Genomic DNA, 27,215 nt, shown 5'->3' on the forward strand with positions numbered 1-27,215 from the left:
AACAGAAATGATTGTTGTTACGTAATATATACATATCATATCTCAGTCTCAGTCTCAGTTTCAGTCTCACTTTTTTCTATTGAAAAATTCTTTGATGTTGAATTAGAAATAGACCTTAACATATAAACGTTTAATTATGTTTTAATTAAGATGGAAATTTTTTGATTTGTTTCATCTTATTTTTTAAGCAATAAATTTTAAAAAGAAAATATTAATGACAAAATTTATACAAATTATGTAAACTATATATATATTATGTGATTATTTGGGATAACAGCAGTTTATTAGACATTGATATACAGTGGATATAAGGGCAATTAGGTAGGCGGTATTCGAACAACATGGTTATGTGCCAGCAAACAATCATTTTTATCTCAACGCCGCATACTCTCTTTCGCGTCTCATTCACGTATCAACCAAGTTTTACTCACACGCATGTACATATATATATATATTTTTTTTTCTCTATGTATTTATAAATGTATTTCTCATTACGTACAGTATACAAGGACAGCTTTCTCCCCGAAGATGTTTCGAGGCTTTTTCGCTAAACACTAATCGATACTCTCGTCGTTTGGAAGACATGGGATTTTGTTGCTTATCTTGTTTCGTTACCAACTTGGACTAATAATTAGATTAATAATTAACGATAATGAGGACAAGGACTAATAATTAACGATAATGTTTTCAAAGTTTTGATGCTTTAAATTGTCAGTAAAGGAAATATTAGTTGATGTATATGACTTAATGACTTGAGAAGATGATTTCCTATCTCGTTAACATAATCGAAATAAAAGATTTATTCGGTTACATACACACGTATTTCTCGTCGATGTAGACTATCGAAGAAAGCAATAAATATACTGATAAGTGTTATTAGCGTAATGTGTTTAGTGCAATATGATGTCTAATGTTTAATATATGCAATGCGATGTAATAAATATAATATTCGCAATAATGTTATAAGTAACATAAAGGACAAAATGCATAAAAGTGCATTTAAGAATAGTGCATAATAAGATTGCATTATACAAAAATGTGATTTGTGCAGTGCATTTTTGAAAATGTGTATGATATTTAGATATGTAGTGTATAAATAATACTCAATTAGAATTAAATATAAAATTTATATATATCACCTTGTATTAGAAAAACTTTATATTTAATTCCATTGTATGTAATAATAAATAAAGTGTCTATACGCATTAAAATGGTACTTTATATACAAATACTTTATAATACGGTTCACTAATTACCTACAAAAAAATTGCATAATATTAGCAATTCTAAATTGTAATTATATAAATATTATATAACTTCTAATAAGTCAGTACAGTTTTTAAACTATTAATGCTATATTAATTCTATCGCTAATATTCGTCATATTAGCTGCATATACAATGCTTTACATTACGAAGGAAAAAATGTGGCACCAAACATCTCAATATATCTAATTATACGCAAATTAAATAATCGGAAGTCTACAGGGACGAGTATACTCTTTCCGTATAAATATATCACTCTTTCCTTAAAAAACGATCATTTACACAGGAATTGGTAAGATGTGTGTAATTACGAGAGAAATTCGTTTACGAATAGCATTGATCACTATGTTGGCAGTGCCAACGACTATGACTGAAAAAACTCGCAACGCCGATAGAATTATGAATAATAATTAACAACGGTTTGATAAAATGCCTCTTTGCAGGTATCGGTTTGCTGGTCAGATGAATTGTTTAATTCATTTTCCTTTCGAAAAATACATTTTGTCTCTCCTTTGGCGCATAGTGATTACAAATAAATTATTTTTGAACTCTGGATCAATAAATACTATTTATTCTTCCGAATAGTATTTTAAGTCGGCAATAATTTACGATACAAACTGTAAATCGTTTAAAGGCTGCTATATCAAAATATTTGATATTTATTTTTTTTCCACGCGATTACGTAACAATGTTATAATTTTAAAAATGTGTCTTATTATTTTTTCAAATAAATAAGAATAAAAATTATTATTGTTATAGTTTTTCATGTAAAAATAAGAATAAAAAAGAATATAGTTAAGAAGAATGTGTGATCTTCAAAAAAGTATTAATATTTAATACTTTAGAATATTTTACTTTCTTTTTAATAAATTATGCTTTTATTCTTTCTAACTTCTAGTTTTATTTGCCTCATTGATGCAGAGTTCAATATATAACGCGCTCTATGTTTTATATATTATGTATATACGTTTTTCATAGAATTGACATTGCCTGCTATAATTCGTCAGCCAAGCGCAGTCATTTAAATACGTACGATTAACGTCTTTGGCATTAAATTACAGGATATATCGATTATTCTCTACTTCGATTAATCCCTCATTAATTTCCTGACACTAATTGCGACTCCTTTTCTAAATGTATTTCTCTAATTGTAAGAATGACTTAAGGTACATAACTTTTCATGCTGACCCTTGACGCTCATTTTTAATATTAAAACAAGTCACGTGATCAAAAATGACGAATTAATATCTTTTTTTTTTTTTTTAGTCATGTGATGTCTTTTGACACTGAAAATAAACGAATGTTCAGCATGAAAAGTTATATATCTGTTAGTTTTAAACTATTTATCACGACGGCACGGCAGTCGTCGATGGAAAGGAAACGCGCGCTGAGTGCTCTCCAAAGATGTACATAAATACACTCATATTTCTTTGTATAGTAATACATCTAGATATTTTATATTACTTTTGAGTATTTCTTTTTTTTGTTACTCCGTATTGGCGAGTGAGTTGAAATCTATAGAACCGTTCGGTTGTAAGTGTCGTCGAACAGATTGAAACGTTTGTCATCATAGTGAGAAAGTTACTATGTTATTTGTAATAACACATATTCATATGTATATAGAATATATATATAGAAATATTGAAATAAAAATTAGTGAGCACAAACGTAAAAAAATATATTAATTAACATATATCAACACGTAATCAGAAAATTATTTACAAGATCTACTTTTCTAGAAAATTATTGCAAGCTTGTTGATACTGAAATAATTGTGATAATTCATTAATATCAATCATTAATAACAATATTGTGTTGATAGTGAAAAATAAATAAAGTTTTAATAGCATCGACGAATCAAGTGACAACCGTTCGCACCAATATTTGAAAAAGCATGTACTTTCATGAGTTTTTTTGTGTTTTGTATTCTTAAAATCTCAACACTAAATATATATATAATATATATATATTTATATTTTTTATATATATCTATATATATATATATTTTAAATAGTATTCTTCGTTCGCGATTAAAACTGTTTAACAGTAAATTATATATATATTTTTGTGTATATAATAGATGCAGTCCATCTCATGTGTAACATTATCTTTGCAAACAATCGATGAATTATAAACTCCGTCAATACTTCAACAGAGAATAATGCACAGCATTAAATCTATTTTCTATAATGGAAAGAGCAATGTCAACTTATATCATTTATCTATAGCATCACGGCGATAAAAAGATTTTATTTCGAAACTATTCGATGACAATTTGTGTTGCAAGTTGCAACTCGTACAACAGAAACAAAACAACGCTCAGAAAAAGTGTTTACTTTTTTACAAGTTACATTTTAGATATATATATTTTACACTCAGGAAAATAGCGTTGCCTTTGTTCCAATGCGTTATGGACAAACTACAAATTCTGATTAAATTGCAATAAATATTTTTATTTGAATTTGTAGAGAACCATGATTTTGTATTTAAATTTAATTTACTTTCACATAATTTATTTTTGTATAATTTTAAACAAAGATCTAAAACAATTTTAATTACGTATTATAATTAAATAATTGAAACTGTAAACATTTTTAGCTATTTCATCAACAAACAACAAGAAGAACTAATAAAAGTGTAACATATTAAACGATTTATATCGAATAATCTTATATCGAATAAACTATATATAAAGACCGCTAACAAATTAAATATATATTTAATTTAATATATTTAAAAGTGTATATTATATCGTCACGAAGACAGAAATAGAGAGAGAGAACGAAAAAAAAATATATTTATAAATTTAAATATATAATTATTTATATAAATCTCAAAATTAACTTAGTAAAGATAGTTTATTCAACATAATTAATTAAGTATAAACTTTAAACAACATTATTTTTCGCAATCCACATTTTAAGATAAAAAATTTTATCCGCATGTTTCATTTGGAAAGCGAATATATATATATTGCTTCGATTAATAAGAGATTGATAGTTTCATCACACGCATGGATATCATCATGCATCGAGCAGCGAAAAATAATTAATCTGCATAGTTTACGGCCGGAAGCATCTTTAACTCTGTAACTTTACCTTTACCTTTACCTTTCGTTTCTCGGAGATATGCTGTGTGTTTCATTTAAATCTAGAAAACTTATGTACTACTAATATCATTCGACATATATTTAGATTACTGCTGCAAACAGGCCGCAGGATAAAGAAGCATTACCTACACATTGACCTTTCATTGAAATTATCGTCCTTTTCGTTCAATTAAGATTCATGTCCAATTAAATTATCTCTGTCAGTCAACATACATGTATACATATGTATACATATATATATATATATATATATATATATATATATATATATATATGTGTCGATTGATTCAGAGTGTTATGGAACACGATGAAAAAGTATTGTATAAAGAACTATACAAGATTACCTTTTTCTTCAATTTAAATTTCTTCCAATTTAAACGCGAAATTAATTAAACATCATGTTGCCGCTAATATTTAAAAAATAATATTAATGTGTTAATCAACGCGAGAAATCTTAATTAAGCGATATAAATGATTTAAGTTGCTAAAAATTGATGTTAATTATCAAAAAATTACAAGAACAAAATTGAAAATGTTGCAAAATTGAAACCAAATATATTTTTAGATATCTTACGTTTCATATTGATAATGAATTTAAATTTTGATCTGAGCTTCATCGCACACACATCTTTTTGAACGCGTTGCGAAAAATTCAGATGATTATCACGATAATATGATTTTTTGTCAACGGTCAATCGTCTAATCACTGTATATTGTATGATTAATACTTATGTGTGGACAGATTTCTTACAAGTCATGGCCTAATCGGTCCATCTCGGCCAAGAGGAAATCGATGTCGGCTTCCGTCACGGCGGCACTGGAGATAATATTCCTGAAGAAGTTAGGCCGTCGATCGTCCGGCTGATAGCCAACCATCAACGTACCAGCTTGCATCATGCGGCCCTTTAATATTGGACAAATCTAGAAGTATAAATGATTCTTTAGTTCCGAGACTTTTCCGATAAAGAGATGGAAAGTTTTAGTATTTTATTATTAAAGAATCTAAAGCTAGATATTTAAATCTGTTAGATTATATTGCTTGCATTAAAACCGGATGTCTTCAATTTATCAAACGCACCTCGCCCAAAATTTTTATTCTCTCCGCGGTATGTGGCATGTTTCGCACACGTGTGGGCAGGTACCAGAAACAGACGTTCACCAATTCAGGCTCAAGGATCAGATAGTACTTGTCGGGCATTTGTTTAATCCTTCTAACCATGTACTCTGTCAACTCCATCAGCCGGTCCATATGTTTTTCGAAACCTTCTGAGCCCTGATAGTAAAATAAATTTAACTCAGTAAAAGCTTATAAATCATCATAGAACACTTTTACAGAAATTTATCACTACTGAGTTAGTGATTAATTAATTACTTTGTAATTATTTTGTAGTTAAATTATTAATGTATAATAATTTTAGTGATTCAATGACTGAGCTTCTAGTGATTACAAACACTTCAGTGATTAAATACTGCCTTAATATTTAACATAGTATTATTAGAATATTAAAGTATAATACTTTGCGTTAATGACAAAATATTGAGAATTATGAGAAGCATTGTTAAAAATTCAATTACTGAGATAAAGCACTGAATATGAATATTTCAATATTCAATTTCTAACAATAAATCAGTATTTGAGCTTATAAGCTCATTCGCTACGCGATGCGCTATTCTCTATCTATACTCGTGTTTGTACAAGTTTTTTTCATCAGCGATTATAAAGCATACAAAATGCGGTTAATAAGATTATAATAACTATAATAAATATATTATTTCTATCGGTTCAATTTCTGATTCCTATACAGGGGAATTTAGATATTAAACTGATTTTTTGGGGAAAAATGTCCGGGTAGTATTTATCGATAATTCTCAATATTTTATTAATATCAGTAATTTTATTAAGTACTTCAATTAGTGTTTGGACCAAGTAACCAAAAAATTAATGAAATACCGACCAGTATTTCTTTTTTTACCAATTATTTTATTTTTCTCAATGATTCGCAGTATTAAATTCCATAAGGGCAATGCTACGTATAATGTCACGCGAGAGAATGCAGAATCAATGAGTAACGAGGAAGAGAGCATAAAGGCAGCTTTGTGTAATAATCTAACGGATTTTACCTTAGCGCGCCATTGCAACCAAAGCTTGAAAATGTCATTGTGACGTCCGCATTGAATGACCTTATCGCCAGTGTCGTACCTCACGTCATACAGCTTGTCCGTCATAAACAAGTATTCCGCGGACATTTGGTTACAGCTGATCAGTAGCCCCTGCAAAATGGAAATAGCTCTCGCTTTCAAAATCGGTGAGAGACGATCGCATATAATATTTTTCCAATAACGGAACGCTTCCAGAATTGTCTCGCGGTTTCCGATTGACAGGCCGGAGGAGGAAGAGGGTGAGTCTGTCTGGGTCGATACGACGTTTCAACACATGCGCATGAGGAGGAAAATTCAGGATATTGAATTTACAAAATGGCGGATATGCCACAATGATATTGCGCTCCATTATTGACAACCATTGTTTCAAATAAGATTATCCTTTTCAAAATATGTATACCTGCTTTCTCAAATTTTAACATATTTTTAAAAATTTCTACATTATATAGACGGAACTCTTAACACATAGTATCAATTTAAATAATGCTGATAAATATTTTATCTCAAGCTAAAAAAAGATTCTTTAAACGGTTTAGTTACCATTTATAATATTTTCGTTATTACTATTTATTGTTTTTAATATTAATGCTTGGTAAACTGAGAGCTGAATATTTAATTACATATGTAGTCGATTAGTTAAAAATAAATTAATACTTTTCCATATAGTTTTTAATTTGTAAATTTATATTAGAAAAAACAATATGATTGTCAATGTCACTGAAAACGTGGACATCGCGCTTCAACGTCAACAGCAACGCGGTCCGACAAAAGCATGGCGCAGTCTCCCCTGGATATCTTGTGGCAGCCGGTGCACGGAATTTTAATATCCGAAGGGGAAGTACGGAGTTAGCAATAACTGAGTCGCGTGGGGGGAAGAACCCTCCCTAGCGGCGTGTTGGAAGCGGGGGGAATGGCAACATATGTTATCTCTTAGTTTAATTAAATTCCTGTAGTGCCGCGCGCCCCGGCACGTAGATCTACCCCTTGGAATGCGGCTAGTTGTGTCGTTGGCCTTGCGCGATGCAGGAATTCAGTACGTTCAGAAACAGATAGAGGGAAACTCTTAAAAGTGCAGCGTCTTGGACATATCACGGATGCAACGTTGACATTTATTCGTGAATGCTTTTTATCCGAGATTTACTTGTCAGCGTTTTAATTTGAAGGAAAAACGTTGAGTAAAATGTCACAACTCGAAAAATAAAAAACGCTTTGTATAAAAAAGATTCTGCTGTTGTGTCATGAAATATTTTGATTAATTTATCAATACTTTTATCATTTATAGATTTATAATAATGAAAATATGTCTAATTACTCACACACAAACACACACACACACACATATCTAATGTCAATCATAACTTACATCTTCCTTAAAATGGATAGAGGAACATTGAAGCAGGGCTCCCATAAGTTTATGAGGATTCCATGTCACCGAGTCAGCCCTAAAAAAATCATATGTTATTAAGAAATTTTAATTTGCTCCAAAATCTAATTTCCAATTTTTCGAAAGTAATAGAACTGATAAAACAATTTAGTTAAAATGTTTTAAATATTATCCTAAACATCAAGCACACTATCAAATCTCTTTTGTAATTTTACATTATAGAAAAATATTATTCTATATATTTTTTATAGATTGAAAACGTGTTTGCGGTAGCATTGTATATCATATAGACCAAGATTATGAATGGTATGGAAAAATTATTCTTCCTCTCGTCTTATCAGCAACCTGTCGAAGCGAGCCGCAGCTAACTGAAAAAACCAGCCAAACTCAGCTGGTCGTCAAACTCTTATCCACTCTTATCCACTCCCACGGGAACCAATAGGGGATAAAATATGAGTTATCTTTCTGCCGTGCTATGAAAAGAGGTCTATCAATTCGAGAGAAGAGCTATTAATATAGCCACGGGACCGGATTTAGTCCCCTGATCCTCTGGGACCTACTCTAGTGGTAAAAACCTTTAACCCTTCTTAATCCTTGAAAAAGTATTATGAAATGTGAACATCTACGTTCACATTCCTCAACATAAACTTGTAATGTATTTTAAGTATTTTAGCAGTAATAATTTTAATATAAAGAAAATTGTGGGAATAAAAAAGAAGAAAACTAAATCTGGTAAAACGCAATAAATAGCAAGATAAAATTCTGCAATTATAATATTTGTTAAAAATATTATATTAATATTTTTCTGAAATTAGAATTTATTAAAAATTGCAAAAATTTTGCACGTGTGTTCTTTTTTCTATAATTATAAAATTTCAGCTTTAAGTATATACGTCGCGTGCTATGTGATAAATGTTTGATGCTTGGCAAGTGACATGTTTATCGTGACACTGGTCCAGCGTGTCGGTTGAATGCCCTGTGAATGATACGAGGGTACTCTTGAAGTGCCCTTGAAGCACGATTCGTGTCGTTAACAGATGCTGTCCATTATTCACTTGTGTGCATCTTCTTCTGTTGCAGATTGTCACATTTTTATTTTATTCCAAATCTCGTGCAGTGTTTTCTTTTTTTTCCTCATTTTATATGTTAATTTTAATTTATATTTAAACAAATATCAATATATGAATTTAAAAATTGTCTAATCTATGCAAGAAGAAAATTGCACTTACATTGCAGTATATTTGTTCAAATTATTTTAAAATTAATCATTATTTATATAATTAATTTTATAATAAGTTAAAATTAAAATATGTAGATATTTATATTGCATCTTTTAAATATCCAAAAATTATCATAAACTTTACGATAAATTTACGAGTAATAATTCATTAAAAAAGTAAGGCAAGAAATGTTCTTTGTATATAAGACGATAGATTGTACTTGAAAAGCGTGTATAAAGTGCAAGTGATTAATGCGATTCGCAGCTGGAGCTGGCGCGCGTGGCACCCTTCCGTACGCTTTTAAATTCATCTGAGATGCCAACCCCAAAAGCTGCGCAATATATATTACAGAGAATGTTAATTACCCACACCCTTAAGTGTGATATGCACAGACTACGTACAAAAATTATATAATGCGAATTTTATTCTTCTGACTCATCATCAGTAATGATAAAAAAGAAAATATGAACAGAGTTTAATGCCTACTGAGACATAATATGTTTTACAACGCAGAGATAGATCTTATAGAAAAATCTAAATTAAAGATTTTCTTTAAAGAGTATAAAAAGACTAAAAAAAATTTTTATAATAATAAATTTTAATAATAATTAGCTTTTCAAGAAATTAATGGGGTAAAGGACGAACTTACAATTAGGAACTTAAAGTTTCTCTGATTTGAAGAAAGTTTTACAAGTGGTCTAATAATATCTCTTCCTAAATGAATTGAAACGTACACTTCGAACTTCACGTACACTCGCGATCTTTCCCGGTTTTGTTCCTTTCTACGAGATCATTTTTGAGCGACTTTAACCGAGAAGGTGAAATCACGACAGCCATTCTCGATTCTACGCATCGAAACGGGAATGCGACGGGGAGTAAAGAGGACCATCCAGAGGATGAGGTAGCTCTCTTTGTACGAGTTTAATCTGGCATTGTCAAGGCACCGGCTTTTATTTCAGTCTTGCGGAGGGAAGACGCGGTGGTGGCACGATGTCGCGGCGCGTCGATGTAAAAGGAGAGTTCTGTTCCACAAATGTGCTCCAGGGAACTGATCCAGCTGTTGCTCGTGCGTCGGATCTTTCTCAGTGCGCCATTCGTTTGCCATTTTAATCAAGACTTCCAGGAAGGAAGTACCCATCGCGGTACAGTCCACGTAAAAAAAATCACAAACGCACTATCTGTCATTGATATAATAGGAAAAATAAAATTAAATATATTAATAAATAAAAAATAATGATAATGGTCTCCAAATATATTTTAAGTATTTTTAGTTAATTATATATTAAAGATATTCACTAGCAAAATAAATAAAAAATGAAAAACGTTTTAATAATAATATATGAAATTATTATAATTTAAGAAACATTAAAGTCATCATCATAATCTATTATAAATAGATAAGATATATTTTTTTACTTATCAACATTTTTTAAATATAGTGACGATTGATAGATGGCTCGCTATCTTTTTTTTGTACATAAATCATTCCCGAGAGACTTCTCGCACCGATTTTCAGGTCAGGGATTGTGTGTTGTCGAATTGAGGGAGCAGATGCGCCTGGATGCAAATCGTGGATTAATCTCGCCAACCCCATACGTTCCTCGTCCGTACCCCTGACCCCTATCACAGCTCGGAGGGTTCCATTGCGTTCGTATCCATAGATATACTAGGTGAATCAAAAGTCGTGGATTTTCTCGCGCGCGAAATACAGATTTTCGATAAAATTTGAAATTAATATTGCTTATTTAAATATTCAATTGAATATCATATCTTTCTAAAAATTTTTCAATATTACAGCTAAATTTCAAAAAATATAATTTTGTTGAAACTATTTTTATACATTTATAATGTGCAAAGGATACTCGCTTCGCAATAATTGTACAAAATTTCCGTATCGATAGGAGTACTGCTAACACAAGAAGGCATTCTGAAGCAATCTGGCGCCAGCCCCTCGTAGCATCCTAATCGCGGTTTATGCGAGCAATACATTATGGGCTGACTGCCTTCGTCCATTCTCATGTAAAATCATTTTCATCCCGGCGTTCGAATCGCAGTTACCTCTAAAGCGAATCCTCGTATTGATTTTATTCCACATATATAATGCACATTAGGTTGAAGATGTTTTTTAAAGAAGTTCATCATAGCTAAGCCCAACTAAGCTCTGACTATAAAATACATGAATTAAATCTCCTATATGTACATATATCTACGATGTTCGGACTTAATCGCAAAAGTAAATAAAATTGCGCAACGTAATTGCATTAATATATGTATAAAAGATACATTATAAGAACAATAAGCATATAAAACAACATTTGTTAAATCTCAACTGGAATGTGCCTCGGCTGTCTGGGCTTCTTATTATCCAATTAAATCACGAAGTGCGGATTGAACAACATCGCTTTCTCTGTAAAATTAGCTTTCATCTAAGAGTGCCCAATCTTCAGGTCATCTACTAAATAATTTTAAAATATCAACGCTTACTAAAAGGAGAACTATGATTGATAGGTATTTCTCTTTAAACTAATAAATGGATTCATAGTTTGCTCGGAATTACTTGATAAAATAAAATTTCACATTTCAGTTAGATCATTTAGGAACTGTAAGAACTTTCATAAAGAGTCTCACAGAACCTCTTATGGCAAGTTTAAACCGTTAAATCTCGCTATACGTGGTAATGAACTACGAGTATCTAATAATATTAATTTTTTCTGCCCGTGCCTAAGTTCTTTCATACAAACTTTACATAAACTGTTATTTGCTTAACCCAGTTATTTTTTATTACTCTTTTTATTGTCTTACTTCCTAATTTTACCAAAGATATTTGTATCTTGTTTATAAATAAATAAATAAATAAATAAACATTATTTATACAACAATAGTATTTAATCTAACAATAACAAAAATATTATAAAACACTTTAATCTAAACTTTAATTTAAACTAAATATTATAAAACATTTAAAAATTATTAATAAAATTTATAATTTTTTAATAACTGTTTTTTATTCGATATGCAAAAAGTATATTTTAATATTTATATCAATACTCACCGTTCGATGCCAGTCAATCTCGGATGTCTATACTTTCTCGACAGAAGCAGTCCACCACCCCAAGCCGCCTGGAACAAAAATATAGAAAATTCAAAATACAATATTTGATGATGGAATGCTAGCAATTAATTAGAACGACGATATAATAAATAAGCAAAATGTAGGATTCTGCGTTAAGCAGTTCTTTGACTTAGAGTCTCCCTACAGTTCACTTATGAGTATTGTATTGGAACTTCTGTTGTTTCCCGCATTTATTATTTACGTTAAAGCTCTTACGCGTTTGGCATTTACGGCTTAAACTGTGTTTGGATGAACTTGATTGCATAAGCACATCTGATTTGAAAGGGATTTTACAACTTAAGTGAGAATATCCTTTAAAACTACTCGAACTGACATTCTCTCTTTTATTAATTATTATATTTATTATTTTATTGCAATTGTCAATTAAATAAATTATAATAAAAAATATTATTTAATAATATATATATATATATATATATATTTTTTTTTTTATTTATTTATAATTAATATGCAGAAAAATTGCTTGTGATTTAAAATAATATATTTAAAATAATATTTTACTTAACATTGTCTAAAAAGATTAATGTTCAATATCTCTAAATAATACTAATGTTATTTATGTTTAATATTCAGCACATAAATATACAATATATGTTTCCACATTTTTCGAAAAGAGCGTTACTTACGTCGACATGCAACCAAAGCTTGTATTTTTGACAGATATCAGCGATTTCTGGGATCGGATCAAATGCACCAATAACTGTTGTTCCCGCAGTGGCATTCACGAAGAACGGTATGTGACCTTTGGCCTTACGCTCCAGAATCAATTCCTCCAACTTCGATGGAATAATGCGACCACGCTCGTCGCTAGGCACCATCACGCAATTATCCGTCCCGAGACCGCAAACGGAAGCGCATGATTTCACAGAATAATGGCACTGCAGGCATTAATAATCCATACGAATGGTAAACAGTTTAATCAACTTCCTTTGTTTCTGATGTATCAAGGTATATTTAAATAACCTCTATAATTTCAATAGAAATTTACTTAATGTCTCTCGAAAAATTTACAAATTTATAATTAACAATTTCAATAATTTTTACTTATCATATAACTCCAATTTTTTCAATTTTTAGATAACAAAGTTTTTTTAAAGGTTGAATCTTAATTAATTGTTAAACAGTTTTCGAGAAGAAAGACGAGTAGTTTTATCATTACTTTCTCATTTTAGGAATAGTTTTATCAAAAGTCAAATTTAAACGTACCTGATCGGACGTAAACATAACTAACTGTCCACCGATAGCAGAGAGTCCTTTTTCTTTATAGTACGGGAACATTTTATGCCTGGCCGCAAGAAAGGCGTAAAGGTTGCTAATAGATCCACCTGGAGCGAGAATGGAATCGCCGCAATTCCAACCTATGAGCTCGCGCATTTTTTGCAGGACGACATGTTCCATCAGAATAAACACGGGAGCGATCTCGTAGGTAAACATGTTCGTATTTGCTGTCGCGGTTAGCCACTCACCGGCCATGGATATTAAATCGAGGCCACATGATAGTTGATTAAAGAAATGTGGATGTCCTAAAAGTAAGAAAAAACGGTTCCTTTAAAGAGATTATATATTCCGATTTTATATAATTTTTTGGCGAGAATTTTCCTAAAGTATACGTATTCTTGTTGAAAATTATGCAAATGCAATTAATTACTGATGTGTCAGTGACAATAATTAATAAATCATTCTGCTTCGATTGCGGCTGCAGTGATTGTTGACAAGTGACTCTTAATAGCAAAGTAATTAATAACGCTGACGTGGCACGTGTTCGAGTATTATTATGCTACACGCGACCTCATCATAACGCGTAAGCCAAAGGCACGCTAGAGAAAAGGCGCCTAGAGAGAGAGCTTTAAGCTCTTCCAGAGTACGTTGTCATCCGCTCGGCTGAACATCGCGCGAGGATCAAGCCTAATGCTTCTGTTCGATGGGATCCCAACCTTCTGATGCAACTAGGGGAGCGAGTATTTTATTTTCCCTCTCTTTCTCACATAAATGCGTAGCTATGTCAGTCTTCTAATCCGTTATTTGCGTTACGCATTAAACGTACTTACTTTAAATCAATATAAATACGTTTATTTAAAAAAAAAAAAAAAAAAAAAAAAGATATTCGCGAAGAAACTGTAAAATACAAAGGAAAAGAAAGAATATGTGACTATTGAAATTTAAGAAGAACATTATTTCTCATGTTTCCTCCCATGTTTCATCAGGAAACAATCAATGAAACAGATAACGTATAGAGGAACCCTTCGAGAGCACTAACACCTTCTAAGGGATGAAGCAAATCCCTTAGTCTTTGAAATATGATGGATTCACTTCATTGAATATCCGGTATCGAAAAGACTTTGACCCTTGTGCGTTCGATATTCTTATACTTTTTGCACAATACACATAGGCTAACGTATCCCCCCCCCTCCACCCCACACACACACACACACACACACACACACACATACACACAAAAACACTGTAAAAAAATAAAAAATATAAAATATATAAAAAAAAAACATAAAGATTTTTAATCCACATGAGACCTAATCAAAATTATTTTATATATTAAATATATGATATGTGTTTAAATGAGACAAAAAGAAATTTTTGTTGCCTATAAATGTATTTTAATTTTTGTTTTAAACAATGGTTGATACATGGCATCATCGTTCTCCATGAAGTATGGACGTTCCCCTTCACCGACGGCTACCTCGAGCTTGGGATTTGCCGCGTGGCAAAGTCGAATTGACGTTAAAAGCCTAAAAGGATAATCTCCGATTCTTGTTGAAAAACTCATGAACACAGTGTTTAAAAGAGTTCCATTAATGGAGCGCAAACTACATACTTAAATAAAGTAGCAACAAATGTTTCTTAACCTGTGGATTTTTATCATCTCATTATTCTATGAATTATTATCAACTTTATCATCTTATTATTTTAGCAACTAGAAATATTGCATATCATTAGACCCATTAACATATGTGTGTCCATTTAAACAAAACTGTAATCTCTCTAATACAAACGGTTTTTCAATATTTTACGTTTGGTTTTGAAAATTTGCATCGATTAGAAAGGTACTTAGAGATACTTAAAATATTTTTAGTTCTTCATTCAGCTTGAATAAAGTCTCAACTACCTCTCATAAATAATTACAAATCATCGATTGACGCCAGTATCAATAAATCCGCGAAAACCATCTCAGACACGATGTCAGACGGTGATATTTGAGCCGTTTGTCGTACTGTTATTCGCAATTATCTCGGTCCGTGGAACGTGGCACGCGTCCGGTCGAAGGGTGTACGAAAAGACGATCCTCTCTCTTTTTCCCGTCTGATAGGAGCGACAGAATCGCATTGCGACTAAGGGTGGAGCAGGATTCGATGGTCCGAAGCGCCCGCATTTTGCGCGTCACACGCGTCGCTGCTCGACTAGATTGTTTGCAGAGGCTCTCAAACTCGCACACTGTCCAGGAAAAACAAACAAAGTGCGGCCAACTGATGCAAAATAAGCCGCTTTTCATTATATAGATTTGTGTCGCGAGTTTGAAATTGCGCGGGCGTTTGGCATTTTCTCGTAAAGATTACATTGTTTGTACTATTCTCATCTCGTACTTATTAGCTGAGAGAAAAATGTATACCTATTTTTTTTTATTCTTGTAATTTTATGTCGTACACATATTTTTAAATATAAGTCAATTAGAATGAAAAAAAAAACGCAAGTGTATTCTTGCCTTAAATAAAATAAACAGATCAATATTACAGACTTGAATAGACGTTAATTTTGAAGAAAACATTAATTCTTAGAAATTGTAAAGCTCCTCTTGTGTGATAACAACGTCTAATCATCAAAAATGACAGCTTACGATGAAAATGTTGATATTGTACTATGTATAAATTACATTTTTTAGAGATTACATAATTTTTATATATAGCTTTATATTTAGTTTCTTATTTTTGCAATTGTATTTATGCTTTTTAATAAGCATAAATATAATTTTTTTAACCACAACATCTCGATTTTCAGCTATTACAATAAATGATTTGTCTCAAACGTTCTTCGTAACTATCCAGAGAATCATTTTCCGACTAATTTGCTCCTGCCCTCACGTAGCATAGTCGAGAGAAAGAGAGAACACAAGGCGAACCTGCTCCGAGCAGACTGCGGTGATATATTATAGGGATCGGGATTTGTATGGAGCGAAGTGTGTAACTCGGGTTTAACATTAATGCCACGCGATCAATCATACTACTCATAAGGAAGAAAATATTGTGCCTGGCAGTGCTGTTATATTATTCCTATAAAGAATTTTGCAAAATTGTGTGTCATAATATGCTATTTTTATATCCCTTTATATTATATGACGGTAACTTTCTACTATTTCATTGTCCTAGAACATAGAAATATTATCTTCAGAACTAGATACATTTCTTTATATTAAGTTTTATTTAAAGTATAGTTGTTTATTAATTTTTATTTAAAATATATATTTACCTGAAAAAAATATTATAATTCTAATGCAGTACGATAAATGTTAAAATTATTCCTTTCTGATCAGATAATTGCAGCGAATGGAATGATGTGCAGTGCACTTTGATGCAAATAAATGCGCTGAATGTTTTGCACACCCAGTATGCTTGTTCTTTTTCAACAGAAACTATCATCGCGCAGATACCATCCATGTGATACGGCATTTTTCACATTCCGTGACGGACCGATTCGCGCATTCCGCGACGAACTATCGGTATCAATTTAAATTCCTCCGACGCCGCACCCCGATGCTTTTCCCGCGTTAAAGCTTCGCGAAATGCCTCTGCCCCTATATCGCATAGTAAACCACCCTCTGCAACCGGGTTTTGCTCCCTATTTACTGTTTCCCCTCGACCCTACCGGAGAAAAATCGTGTAGAAATGGCTCTTAATTACACCAATCCTATTGAATTTGCCACTCTACGCAGCGGTGTCGCATACATATACTTAAGCATAATAACAATAAGGTCGTAGTGTCTTTTTATCATAATTATAATTTAAAGGACAATTATTTTTTGGATTATAATAATTTAAATTGTATCTATTGATGAAAATTGTGTCTATCTATTAATATAATTATTATATATTAATGTATTTTATATTTTTATATAATATTATTATAATTGTATCTTGCATAAGTATACTGTATAATTCTACAAATGTGTGTCACTCTTATATAATAAATTTGTGATCGTTTAATAATACAAAAGTAATTGTAAAAGTAATTTAGATTTTAGATTTAAGTTTCTATCATATTTTTTCATTTCAAGATGTTCCTTGAATCCATTGTTATCGCGTCGCAGAAAATTTTTATTTTTGATATGTTATTAGAACCAGTATTATATTGCGATTTCTATCGATATGTACTGGAAGATTTTTCTCCAGGTTCACTGCATTTTCGCTTCTATTATTGATATTTTTCAATGTATTTCTGATATATATGTCTTCCCTTTCAAAAGCGACTTTTATATCGATACACATCAATTGATATTCTTCAAAGATAGGACATTTTCCTGTGGCCGAGGGTAGACCATCCTCCTAAACCTGATGTGAGAAGGGCTCTCGAATTTTGTGGTATATAATCTAATAACGAGTTTTTGTCGGCACGTATCGTGCACGCGCCCTTTGGTGACGAGGGGATGATCACGCGGCCCTCGCTTCCTTTTACATGGACTGCAGACAGACCAGATTCCTCCTGGCCTAAGTTTAGTTAGGTCTTCTCCATTGTGCATTACCATCTATTCAAGCTGGTAATCGAATCCTACCGAGATAGCGAACTTTCGCACGCCGAAAGGGAGATTTGCGGTTGACTTTTGGTATTTTGCCAAGCCGCTCTATCACAATCTAGCCATATCGACGTTATTGCTGCATTATTTCTGCGAATTGAAACTTGGCGCAATACCTAGATATATTTATTTTGCTTCTTACATTTTATTAAAATGAAATATGCCTAATGAAATAAAATATATCTAAAGAATCTGAAGGATTTATAAAATTTTCACTCTCTCTATATATATTTGTATATTTAATTTTTTAATGTTTTAATTAATTTTGTAAATTTTTTGTCATAAAGTTTATAACCTTCCAGTATATACATATTATAAGAATAAACTTTATGACAAAAAATTGCGAAATTAATTAAAAGATGCAGATGGAAAAGAATTTTAAAAAATTTAGTTACAAAAATATATAAATAATAAATATTATATATAAATTATATTTTATATCAAGAAGAATGATGCATTCGTTTGTCAATTGATGAAAATTTCATTAAATGCAATGTACATATTGTTAACACTTGACAATTTAAATATAAAATATTATTTAATCATTTTTTAAAGCAAAATTTGTACGATAAAAAATAACAAATGTAAGCTATCTAAAAAAATGTCTTTTGGCATTTCATCTATGGTGACACAAAATATGACATAGCACGTGGCATGAAAACGTGACGCGGAGATATCTTTCAGTTTTGTAGTTACTGCGTATACCCCTGTCGATTTATTACAAACACCACGTCAGTGTGTTTATTTCGAGGGTCGATAGCCGTCGGGCTTCATTGCCGATGTCTGTCGCCACCTTATCTTTGCTCCTCTGCGAGCGCAAATGCTAAATTGAATATGAAATTATGTGGCTTATCGCCCTAAGGGATAGGGATGCGCGATAGCAGTGTTAAAATGCTCTTCCTGACAGGGATATCTGCATTTTTGTAATATTTTTGTTCCACTACGTATTATGCATCTCTGCGTTTCACGTTGATGCAAGTTTTTAAAATAATTTTGATTTACAAATTCTTACACTAAATAAGTTTTTAAAACTAAATTATTTAAAGTTAAAATATTTGAAGTTTTACTACACTTTAAACACTTGAAATTATTTATGACTAAATAGAATACGTCTTTTTGCCAGGAAATATAAATATAAAATGATTTAAAATTACAGAAAAATGAAGAAAACGAAAAATCTTTTTGTTGTAAAATTTCGACAGAAAGGCTGTAAGAATCGACGACAAGAGGTAAATATTTATGTATATATGTTTGTTTCTGTGTAATGATCGTTTGAATCTCAAAATATTTCGAGATATTTCGAAGGAATAAAAAGCCTTTTACATGTTTGATATATAAAATGTTTCATTAACATACAAAATCATGACTTAAAATAATACAAAATTGCTTCAAAATGCTTTTATATTAGTTTTTGATTGTATATAAATTCTTAAAATGTTAAAAAAAAGAGAAAAGAAAAAAAAGACAAAGAGAGAGAAAGTAGAGAAAGATACGCTTCCAAATTTGCCATTTTCTATTCTAAGAATTAGTTGTTTTTATAATTAAATTTTCGATAAATTTTAACAATTATCTCTTTTAAAATGTATACATCCCATTAATATTTTTATTTTTAGTTTACTATTAAGAATAAAAAACAGATTGCAAAAATAGAAATAATTATATATATATATATATATATATATATATATATATTATATATTATATATTATATATATATATATATATATATATTAGATACTAACACACATACGTACACACGTTTACAATCTACATACACACCTTTACGATCTCTTTTTATTATCGAAAAAAGTTCAAAATGATTTATTAATTTGTGTCTCTCTTTTTCTCTCTGCATTTGTGATATTATTTTATGTTTTAATACGTTTATAATTAATACTTGTAAAATTTGTTAACGGTTGTGACTTACAATTAGTTGCAGAAATGATTGATTAATAAAAAAATGTTCGATTAAGATTGCGCGTTATTCATGATAGTATGTATATTTCGTGATTTGCACTTACCTGTTTTCACTTGATACTTTAAGGTCATGGAACAATCCAATAGGAGCTGTTGAAGAGTCAATCCGGTATCAGGTATTTCCAGATCGAGCAGACGCATCATGTCGGAAGGATGATGAAAATCGAGGATCTTCGAATTCCTATCATTCGTTGATTTGACGAAGTCTAGCAGAATATCTACTACCTTCATCAAGAACTCTCTAGTAGCCGGATAGCCTTCTGCATTTTGTGGCAGAATATCTGCGAACAAAATAAGAAAATACAAGCACTAATCTCATATATGAATTGTCTATTTGTTAAATGATGTTATGATATGCAATAATCATCAATTTAACAACATTTAGTAAACATTTAGTAAACATTTATACATTTGTGCATAATATTTGATTAAATAGCGATACCACACTAGCAAGTTTCCAAAACAAATTGTGTATCTATATTGTTTTTACGATGTTAAGTTCTTATACATTATTTTTTTCTTTTTCGTTAAAAAACTAATAAAATTTATACACAATACGATACAATAGTTACGATAACTCTCTAATTGTTGGAATCAAGTGAAATCTCTTCTACAACGATATCGATTAAAATTATATTGACAAAATTCCTTTCGGCTGTCATTTCGTTGCTCGACCTACCATCATGACTTTGACGTCATCCTCGAAGGTAACGCGTAATTAGAATGATTTCACCTCATCAAACAATTGAAAGTATAGACCTATATTGACACACTCTCACTTGTTTGGTGGGATGACATCATCTCATGTTCTTCTTCCTTTTTCTGTTCGCAGTAAGTTCTTCGTGATTTTTTATGTGTGTGAGACTGTCTTTAGTGTAATAGCATGCAATTCATTGCGTGAAAACATCAATATCCATACATCATGCACCATATAATTATGTATATATATATATATATATATATATATATATATATATATGTATATATATACACACATATTATATTCTACAAACATAACAAATATAATTCAAAATCAGAACAGACCAAGATCTAAAACGTAACTTTATATAAATATATATACATATATAGTATAGTTTTTTATCGAATGTCATCGATGCAAAATAATAAAGATAGAACGAAGTCATTGCAATGGAACATTTCAATGTACTCGTGGTAAATCTTCCACAAATTGAACTGTCCTTCTATAGCAGAGCGACCATAAAATATCCCATGAAGTAGACCACCCCTCGTCTCTCATTGCATTAAAGTGATCCCATGGATAAACAGCCAAGCTGCTATGAGACTTCGCTTTCAAATTATTATTTAGATTTTTTAAGAAGGGATATTGCAAGGAGGCTTTTTAAGAAGATTTGGAATTGAATGCTTATTGTTCTCTTTCAATATATACAATATTGCTCAGAAATATCGAATATTATTATTTTAAATTACAAGTCTCCTGAACGAAAATATTGATTAAAAATTTGCAAATTTTACAAACACAATAGTTTAATAAAATCTAATTTCCTATCAAATAATAATTTTGTTAAATCGTTGATAAAACAATAAGGATATTTGAACAAAAACATTTCATGATAATTTAAAAAAATAGATCTATCAGGCAATAATACTTTTTTCAAAAAAGATTCCTCTTTAACCAATAAGAATTTTCTTTTTCAATGATCGTAAAGATTGTGCCAAATAAAAGAAGGGCGTACGAAAACTTATATAGATCGCCTTGAGCCTATGGTTAGACAAGGAAAATCCCCGGCTTCCAACAGTCAGATCCAGCTAATCCAGCTCCATCAATCTAATGTCCAAAGACCTTCTTCTCGAGGTTTATAACACTTTTTGAGATACAAACAAGTTCGAAACTATTGCAAGATTTAATCACGTTATTAATTAAAATAAATATAGTTTAATTGTTGCCTGTTAATATTTTCTATTAAAAACAATACTCTAATCTAATTTGTGTATAATAATAATTTTATCTAAATAAACGGTTAAATGCAAAGGCAATATTATATTATGTATCGTAATTCTAATCTTTATGAAACAGTTATCTCGCAGATCTTGTCAAGTATATCGCTCAGTTCGGACTCAATATATCTATCGCACGTATAGTCATTCGACACCAGATGTGCCTAGACCCTCGCATTTCGACTTTAATCAACGCGTCTTCTGGGGATTGTTACACGCGGCAATTAGTCACGCCGATTTAGAAGCCGGATTACGACCTTAATTTATAGTAATACTGCAGATTTCGCGTTATGCGTTCTCTTACGAAACGTTTCTAAATGCTTGTATATCACTGGCAAAGAATCGTAGTAAAAATCATTGGAGGAAAGATCCGTTAAAATATCTAAAATTCTACGAAAGGCACGCACGTGTCGTTATCGCCCGCTAACACTTCCCAAACGGTGAAGATGACAAACCCTTCCGCATCCCTGCGGCGTGTAATCTGTCCTCAGCCACTCGGCGTCTACCAACCTCTTTGGAATAATTCTAAATCCTCTATTATTATGCACCCTTCCGATCCACAAGCCTCGCGAAATCAGGACAATATTGTGACGCTTGAATTTTGCCCTCGAAAAGCTAAGTCAACACTCGCGTAATGTAAAATGTACTCATGACAAATATCATTTGTTCTTCTTGATTGATTTTATATATCAACACCGAATGATATCATATAGGTTATTATATAGGTTACGCAAAATTGTGAATAATCAAAGTAGCATTCATGAAGCAAACACACATTAATTATGTTAGAGAAGCAAATATATTAGAAAAGAAAATATTTAGCTTTATATTAAATTATTTTCACACACATGCAATACTCAAAAATTGATTAACTACAAATTGTCATAATGACTTACCCGAGTACTTCAAGTTGCAATGCTCCTTGGAGAGCGAATAGGTATTTTCGGAACTCATTAGTCTGGTGGGTGAATGCGTTCGTGCAAAGTTCTGAAATCCAAAATAACAAAAATTTTTCTTTTTAAGTTGTCCGTAGTTATATGACATTTGCATTAATGTATTGACCTTTATAATAGCAAATATTAAAATCGAATCGTTTTATCGAAGAACTTTTATCAATCAATAGAATAATTAATTTGCTGACATAAAAATATATATGTGATAGTAATAAATAATATTATAAGTCAATCAATTGTTGCTTGCTGGAAATCAAGAAACTGACACAATGAACCTAAGAATCACTAAATGAAATTACATAAAAATCACTGACAAAAATTTCATCGACAATGTTTTCACCAATACTATCTTCGTAGATATTGAATTTGTCAATTATATATACTAACTGATATAATCATTCACCGACATATACATTCACAGATTTCTATGTATCATGCTATTGAAAATTTATTATTTTAAAGTTAGATATCCTAGAACTCCCTTATAACAACGATTCATTGCTTACCTGACAAAACATAAAATAAGCCTATAATTAATATTACCATGTATAATAGGTAATATTTATACTAATCAATGAAAATATTTTTAATGAAAACATTGTCGATGCCGATCTCGTTAAACGAACAGATGTGATGAATGATGTGCAATGTGGATGCCTTACATATAAGTATTCCTTGATCGCTGTGATTTTAGTGCCGATCATTTGCACATTGTCCATGTCTCTGCTTGTGTCCCTCGCCTCAACAGTCCCTACAACAATCAACAACAGGTTCCGCTTCAGTCACGACGTACTGCGGCGTCGAGTCTTTGGCGAGTTTTAGCGAGATTGCGAAATTGTTAAGCGAGATTGTCATCGCCTTGGCAGCGCGATAGGCTGAGCGACCGAAGAAACATGGACAGAGAGCAGTTTTTTTGTTGTTTTTTTTTAAATTAACTTCTAAAACACAGAGCATTCTCATGACTACATGAAAAATTGCAAGTTTTTAATTTATGCAAAATTAAATTTTTCTTAATAAAATATATAAGTTTAAATTTTATGATATAACAATAATAGTATTAGTAGGATTTATTAGCAATTTGCATATATAGAAAATAAACTGCTAATATCATAGGAAGTATAGAAAAAATAAAGCATTTCAAGATTTAAATAGCAATTAATAGGAAGATTACAAAAAGAAAAAAAGAATTTGAATTATAGAAAGAAAAATAATAAAAATATCATATAGAGAAAAATTAAAAAAAAGAAAAATCTAGAATTAAAGCTAAAGATATAAAAGATTACCAGAGCATATAGAAAAAAAAACAAAAATTAAATAATAATAAATAAAATAATATTTAGGTAAAAGCAACTTACACATAATGTAACGTGGAATAAACGAGTCTATTAAGATATGCGTAGAAAATAACTAAAGAGACTACTATTGAATTCGCTAAAAATTATGTTTTTAATTATGATGGCAACATTAATTTTAAAGAATAACAGATGTATAAAGAAGGAAGTTTTGATACATAGAGGCACAGGAGAAACACAAGGTCGTGCTTACAATTAGTTATTTGACACTTGTCAACGACCACAAGTAAAGACTGATGAGCTCGCAAGTAAGTATAATGGGATCGCGAACACTACGATTGAAAAGAAATGCACACACATACACACACATATAGCCAATAAAAGATAATTAGTTTTAAAGTGATTATTATCTCAATTATAAGAATATGTAACCGTAAAATAAGCATTTTTCCAGATTATTAAACTATTAATTGCACTTTTGTTCTAAGTAGTAAATAAGCCAAATAATAGTCTTCATGATTTTCTTGAGCAATCGCATCACTTTGCTCTCTGAATCAATAGAGCGGTCCTGGGATATGAGAAGCTAGAGAAAATTTGAAAGACATCCATCGATTATCCACAATAATGAAACATGCAATAGAAAAAATACAGAAGAGAGATAAAATGATTATATGAGAAACGTGCATGATTAATGAATGTATTCGAAGAAAATATATGTTACATTAAAGTGTTGAATGTTGTCATCATCCGCTTTATCAAATCAATGCGTCGAAGTTTTTTTTTTCTTGAAGTGGAGAAACTCATGTATGTAATCTATTTTGGAGGAAATAATCCATTAAAAGAGAGTTTAGAAACAGAGATAGGCAACTGTCATAAAAATGTTGATTCAATAATGTTTCCAAGATTAGTTCAAGATATTATTAACAATTTTAGTTTGCACTCCAATTTTTTTCTTATATATTTCTCTTAAATATTTACGAATTAAAATCATTTTTAACTTAAATTATATTCAGCAAAAATTTATTTTTTTTATTATTTTAACAGTAGATTCAGTCTCTGCTTTTTAAAATTTAAAAAAAAACTTCTATAAATAAACAACTTTTTCAGCCATTAATTTTTGAAAAAATAATATATTCTTATATTAAAAAAAAGATTTTTCTTGCACCAAGTGATATACAAAATGAATGAATTATAAGATATAATACTATAAATTATATATTAATTGTAATAAACAGTAGAACTATTAGAGAAAGCTAAAGCTATAAATTATTTAGTAAAAATAAATAAATGCATTATCACACCAGAAGAAAGATAAAAATTATAAAATCGACATTAAACATTGCGAGTTTCAACTATAATTATTTTGCTTCTATATGAATCACAGGTTATAAAATAATATGTTATCAGTAGCAAAATTTTAAATTATTTTACACTCATTAAAATTTTATTATTAACTAACCAATTTATATATTTTGTAATTTCAATAATCCCTTTAAATGTATTTACTCTCCAAACTCTTTTCAAAAATTCACATCTTTAATTCCGATTTACCGTGATGATTTTTTTTTTAAATAGAATATGAATTATCAAGTTCTAAAGCATTCCCCCGATAATTCTGTAACACACATTACATCAGAAATCAATTTTAAATTGAAGAAAAGTAATCTACTTGCTGTAATACAACCTTCATGTCGTACTTACCTAATTTTGCTTGTTTCTTCACTGGCTTTTCTTCGGGTGGTCGGGTGGCTTGATTTGTGGTCTCAACGAGGGCTAGATTTCGCTTCGGAGCGAGTGTAGATTTTAAGGTGAAATGCCGACGAAGTAGCGCAGCAACGACGGGCTTCGGGGTGGTTTCCAAGGGACTGCTTCGTGCCGAAAACGCCTGGACGATTCTCGAGCTTCGGCCTGACTCGGCCCTGCCTCGAGTCTGCCTGACCCAGTTTCATTTCAGCACAACCTACGCAATCACCCTCTCCAATAGGGGATGCTTTTACGTAGGCGTGGCCGTGTCCGATTGCAACTGGTGGGAGTTGTATAGTGGGATGAAATAGAAGGGTGAAATTCAGTGGTAGATGCAGGGCGTGTCGCCGTACCACCAATCCTAGAGCGAACGTCACTTTTGACGTCAGAGAGAAAAAGAGGGTGAAATAAAAAGACAGAGAGAGAGAGAGAGAGAGAGAGAGAGAGAGAGAGAGAGAGAGAGAAAGAGAAAGTGAGAGAGCAGGTATGCCAATTTCTCTTCTTGTTTCTTTTTTTGTTTCCAGATTTCTTTTTATTTATCCTAGCCGTGCACCCGATTTTCTCTGCGGAACGTATTCGCTGCCAACACTTTTGTATGTTTATATTCTATTCGCTATCTCAGAAGGTTCTTATAGGAAGAGTCTCAAGAATCTCAGTGTTTGGAAAACGAAAATCTTAGTGTCTTTGCTGCACGGAAATATGGAGAGGGAAATGAGATTCGAAAATGTCCTAAAGAATAGAATATGTCGCTGTTTATGAGATATACATATACAATATATATATATATATATATATATATATATATATATATATATATATATTGACAAAAACGTATGACAATTTTTTAGAATTTTCAGTGCTCAGTGAAACATTAGATATACAAAATATATAATTACAAATTTGTATTAACGACTAAACTCATTAATAATTTGATTACCACATAAAATTCTTCAATATGAGATTACTTTTTAAAATCTATTAAAATTTAATCAATTATATTCTAGTGTATGTTAATACTCTTTTTCACATTTTATTTTAGCTTACATGTGTAATGTTTTGTACGTATAAATACCTATATTAAATATTATTTTTTTTATGAAACTATGGTATCAAAATTATAGATATATGTATGATATGTACAAATTCATAATATTGAGAGAAAAACGGCAAATATCAGTTATTTCAATATCAATCATTTTCAGCTA

General features: G+C 30.9%; 1 protein-coding gene across 3 annotated transcripts; it reads right to left on the reverse strand.

The window, feature by feature from the left end:
• Positions 1–233: 233 nt before the first annotated feature.
• On the reverse strand, positions 234–26,369 carry Gad1 (glutamate decarboxylase). 3 transcript variants are annotated; one of them, XM_072906105.1, is made up of 12 exons: positions 25,969–26,369; positions 24,989–25,080; positions 23,638–23,726; positions 22,919–23,009; positions 20,090–20,326; positions 13,478–13,794; positions 12,898–13,149; positions 12,191–12,258; positions 7,898–7,976; positions 6,496–6,645; positions 5,453–5,647; positions 234–5,295 (listed from the first exon to the last, which is right to left on the reverse strand). In XM_072906105.1, the coding sequence occupies exons 3-12, from the start codon at positions 23,692–23,694 to the stop codon at positions 5,122–5,124; spliced, it is 1,620 nt and encodes a 539-aa protein (XP_072762206.1). In that variant the 5' UTR covers positions 23,695–23,726; positions 24,989–25,080; positions 25,969–26,369; the 3' UTR covers positions 234–5,121. The 3 variants fall into 3 exon arrangements, with proteins under 3 accessions (XP_072762206.1, XP_072762197.1, XP_072762214.1); XM_072906096.1 differs by lacking the exon at positions 24,989–25,080 and having other exon boundaries at positions 25,969–26,368; XM_072906113.1 differs by lacking the exons at positions 23,638–23,726; positions 24,989–25,080 and having other exon boundaries at positions 25,969–26,365.
• Between the last annotated feature and the right edge of the window lie 846 nt (positions 26,370–27,215).

Source organism: Anoplolepis gracilipes, chromosome 1 (genome assembly GCF_047496725.1).
Source record: "Anoplolepis gracilipes chromosome 1, ASM4749672v1, whole genome shotgun sequence".
Lineage (NCBI taxonomy): Eukaryota > Metazoa > Arthropoda > Insecta > Hymenoptera > Formicidae > Anoplolepis > Anoplolepis gracilipes.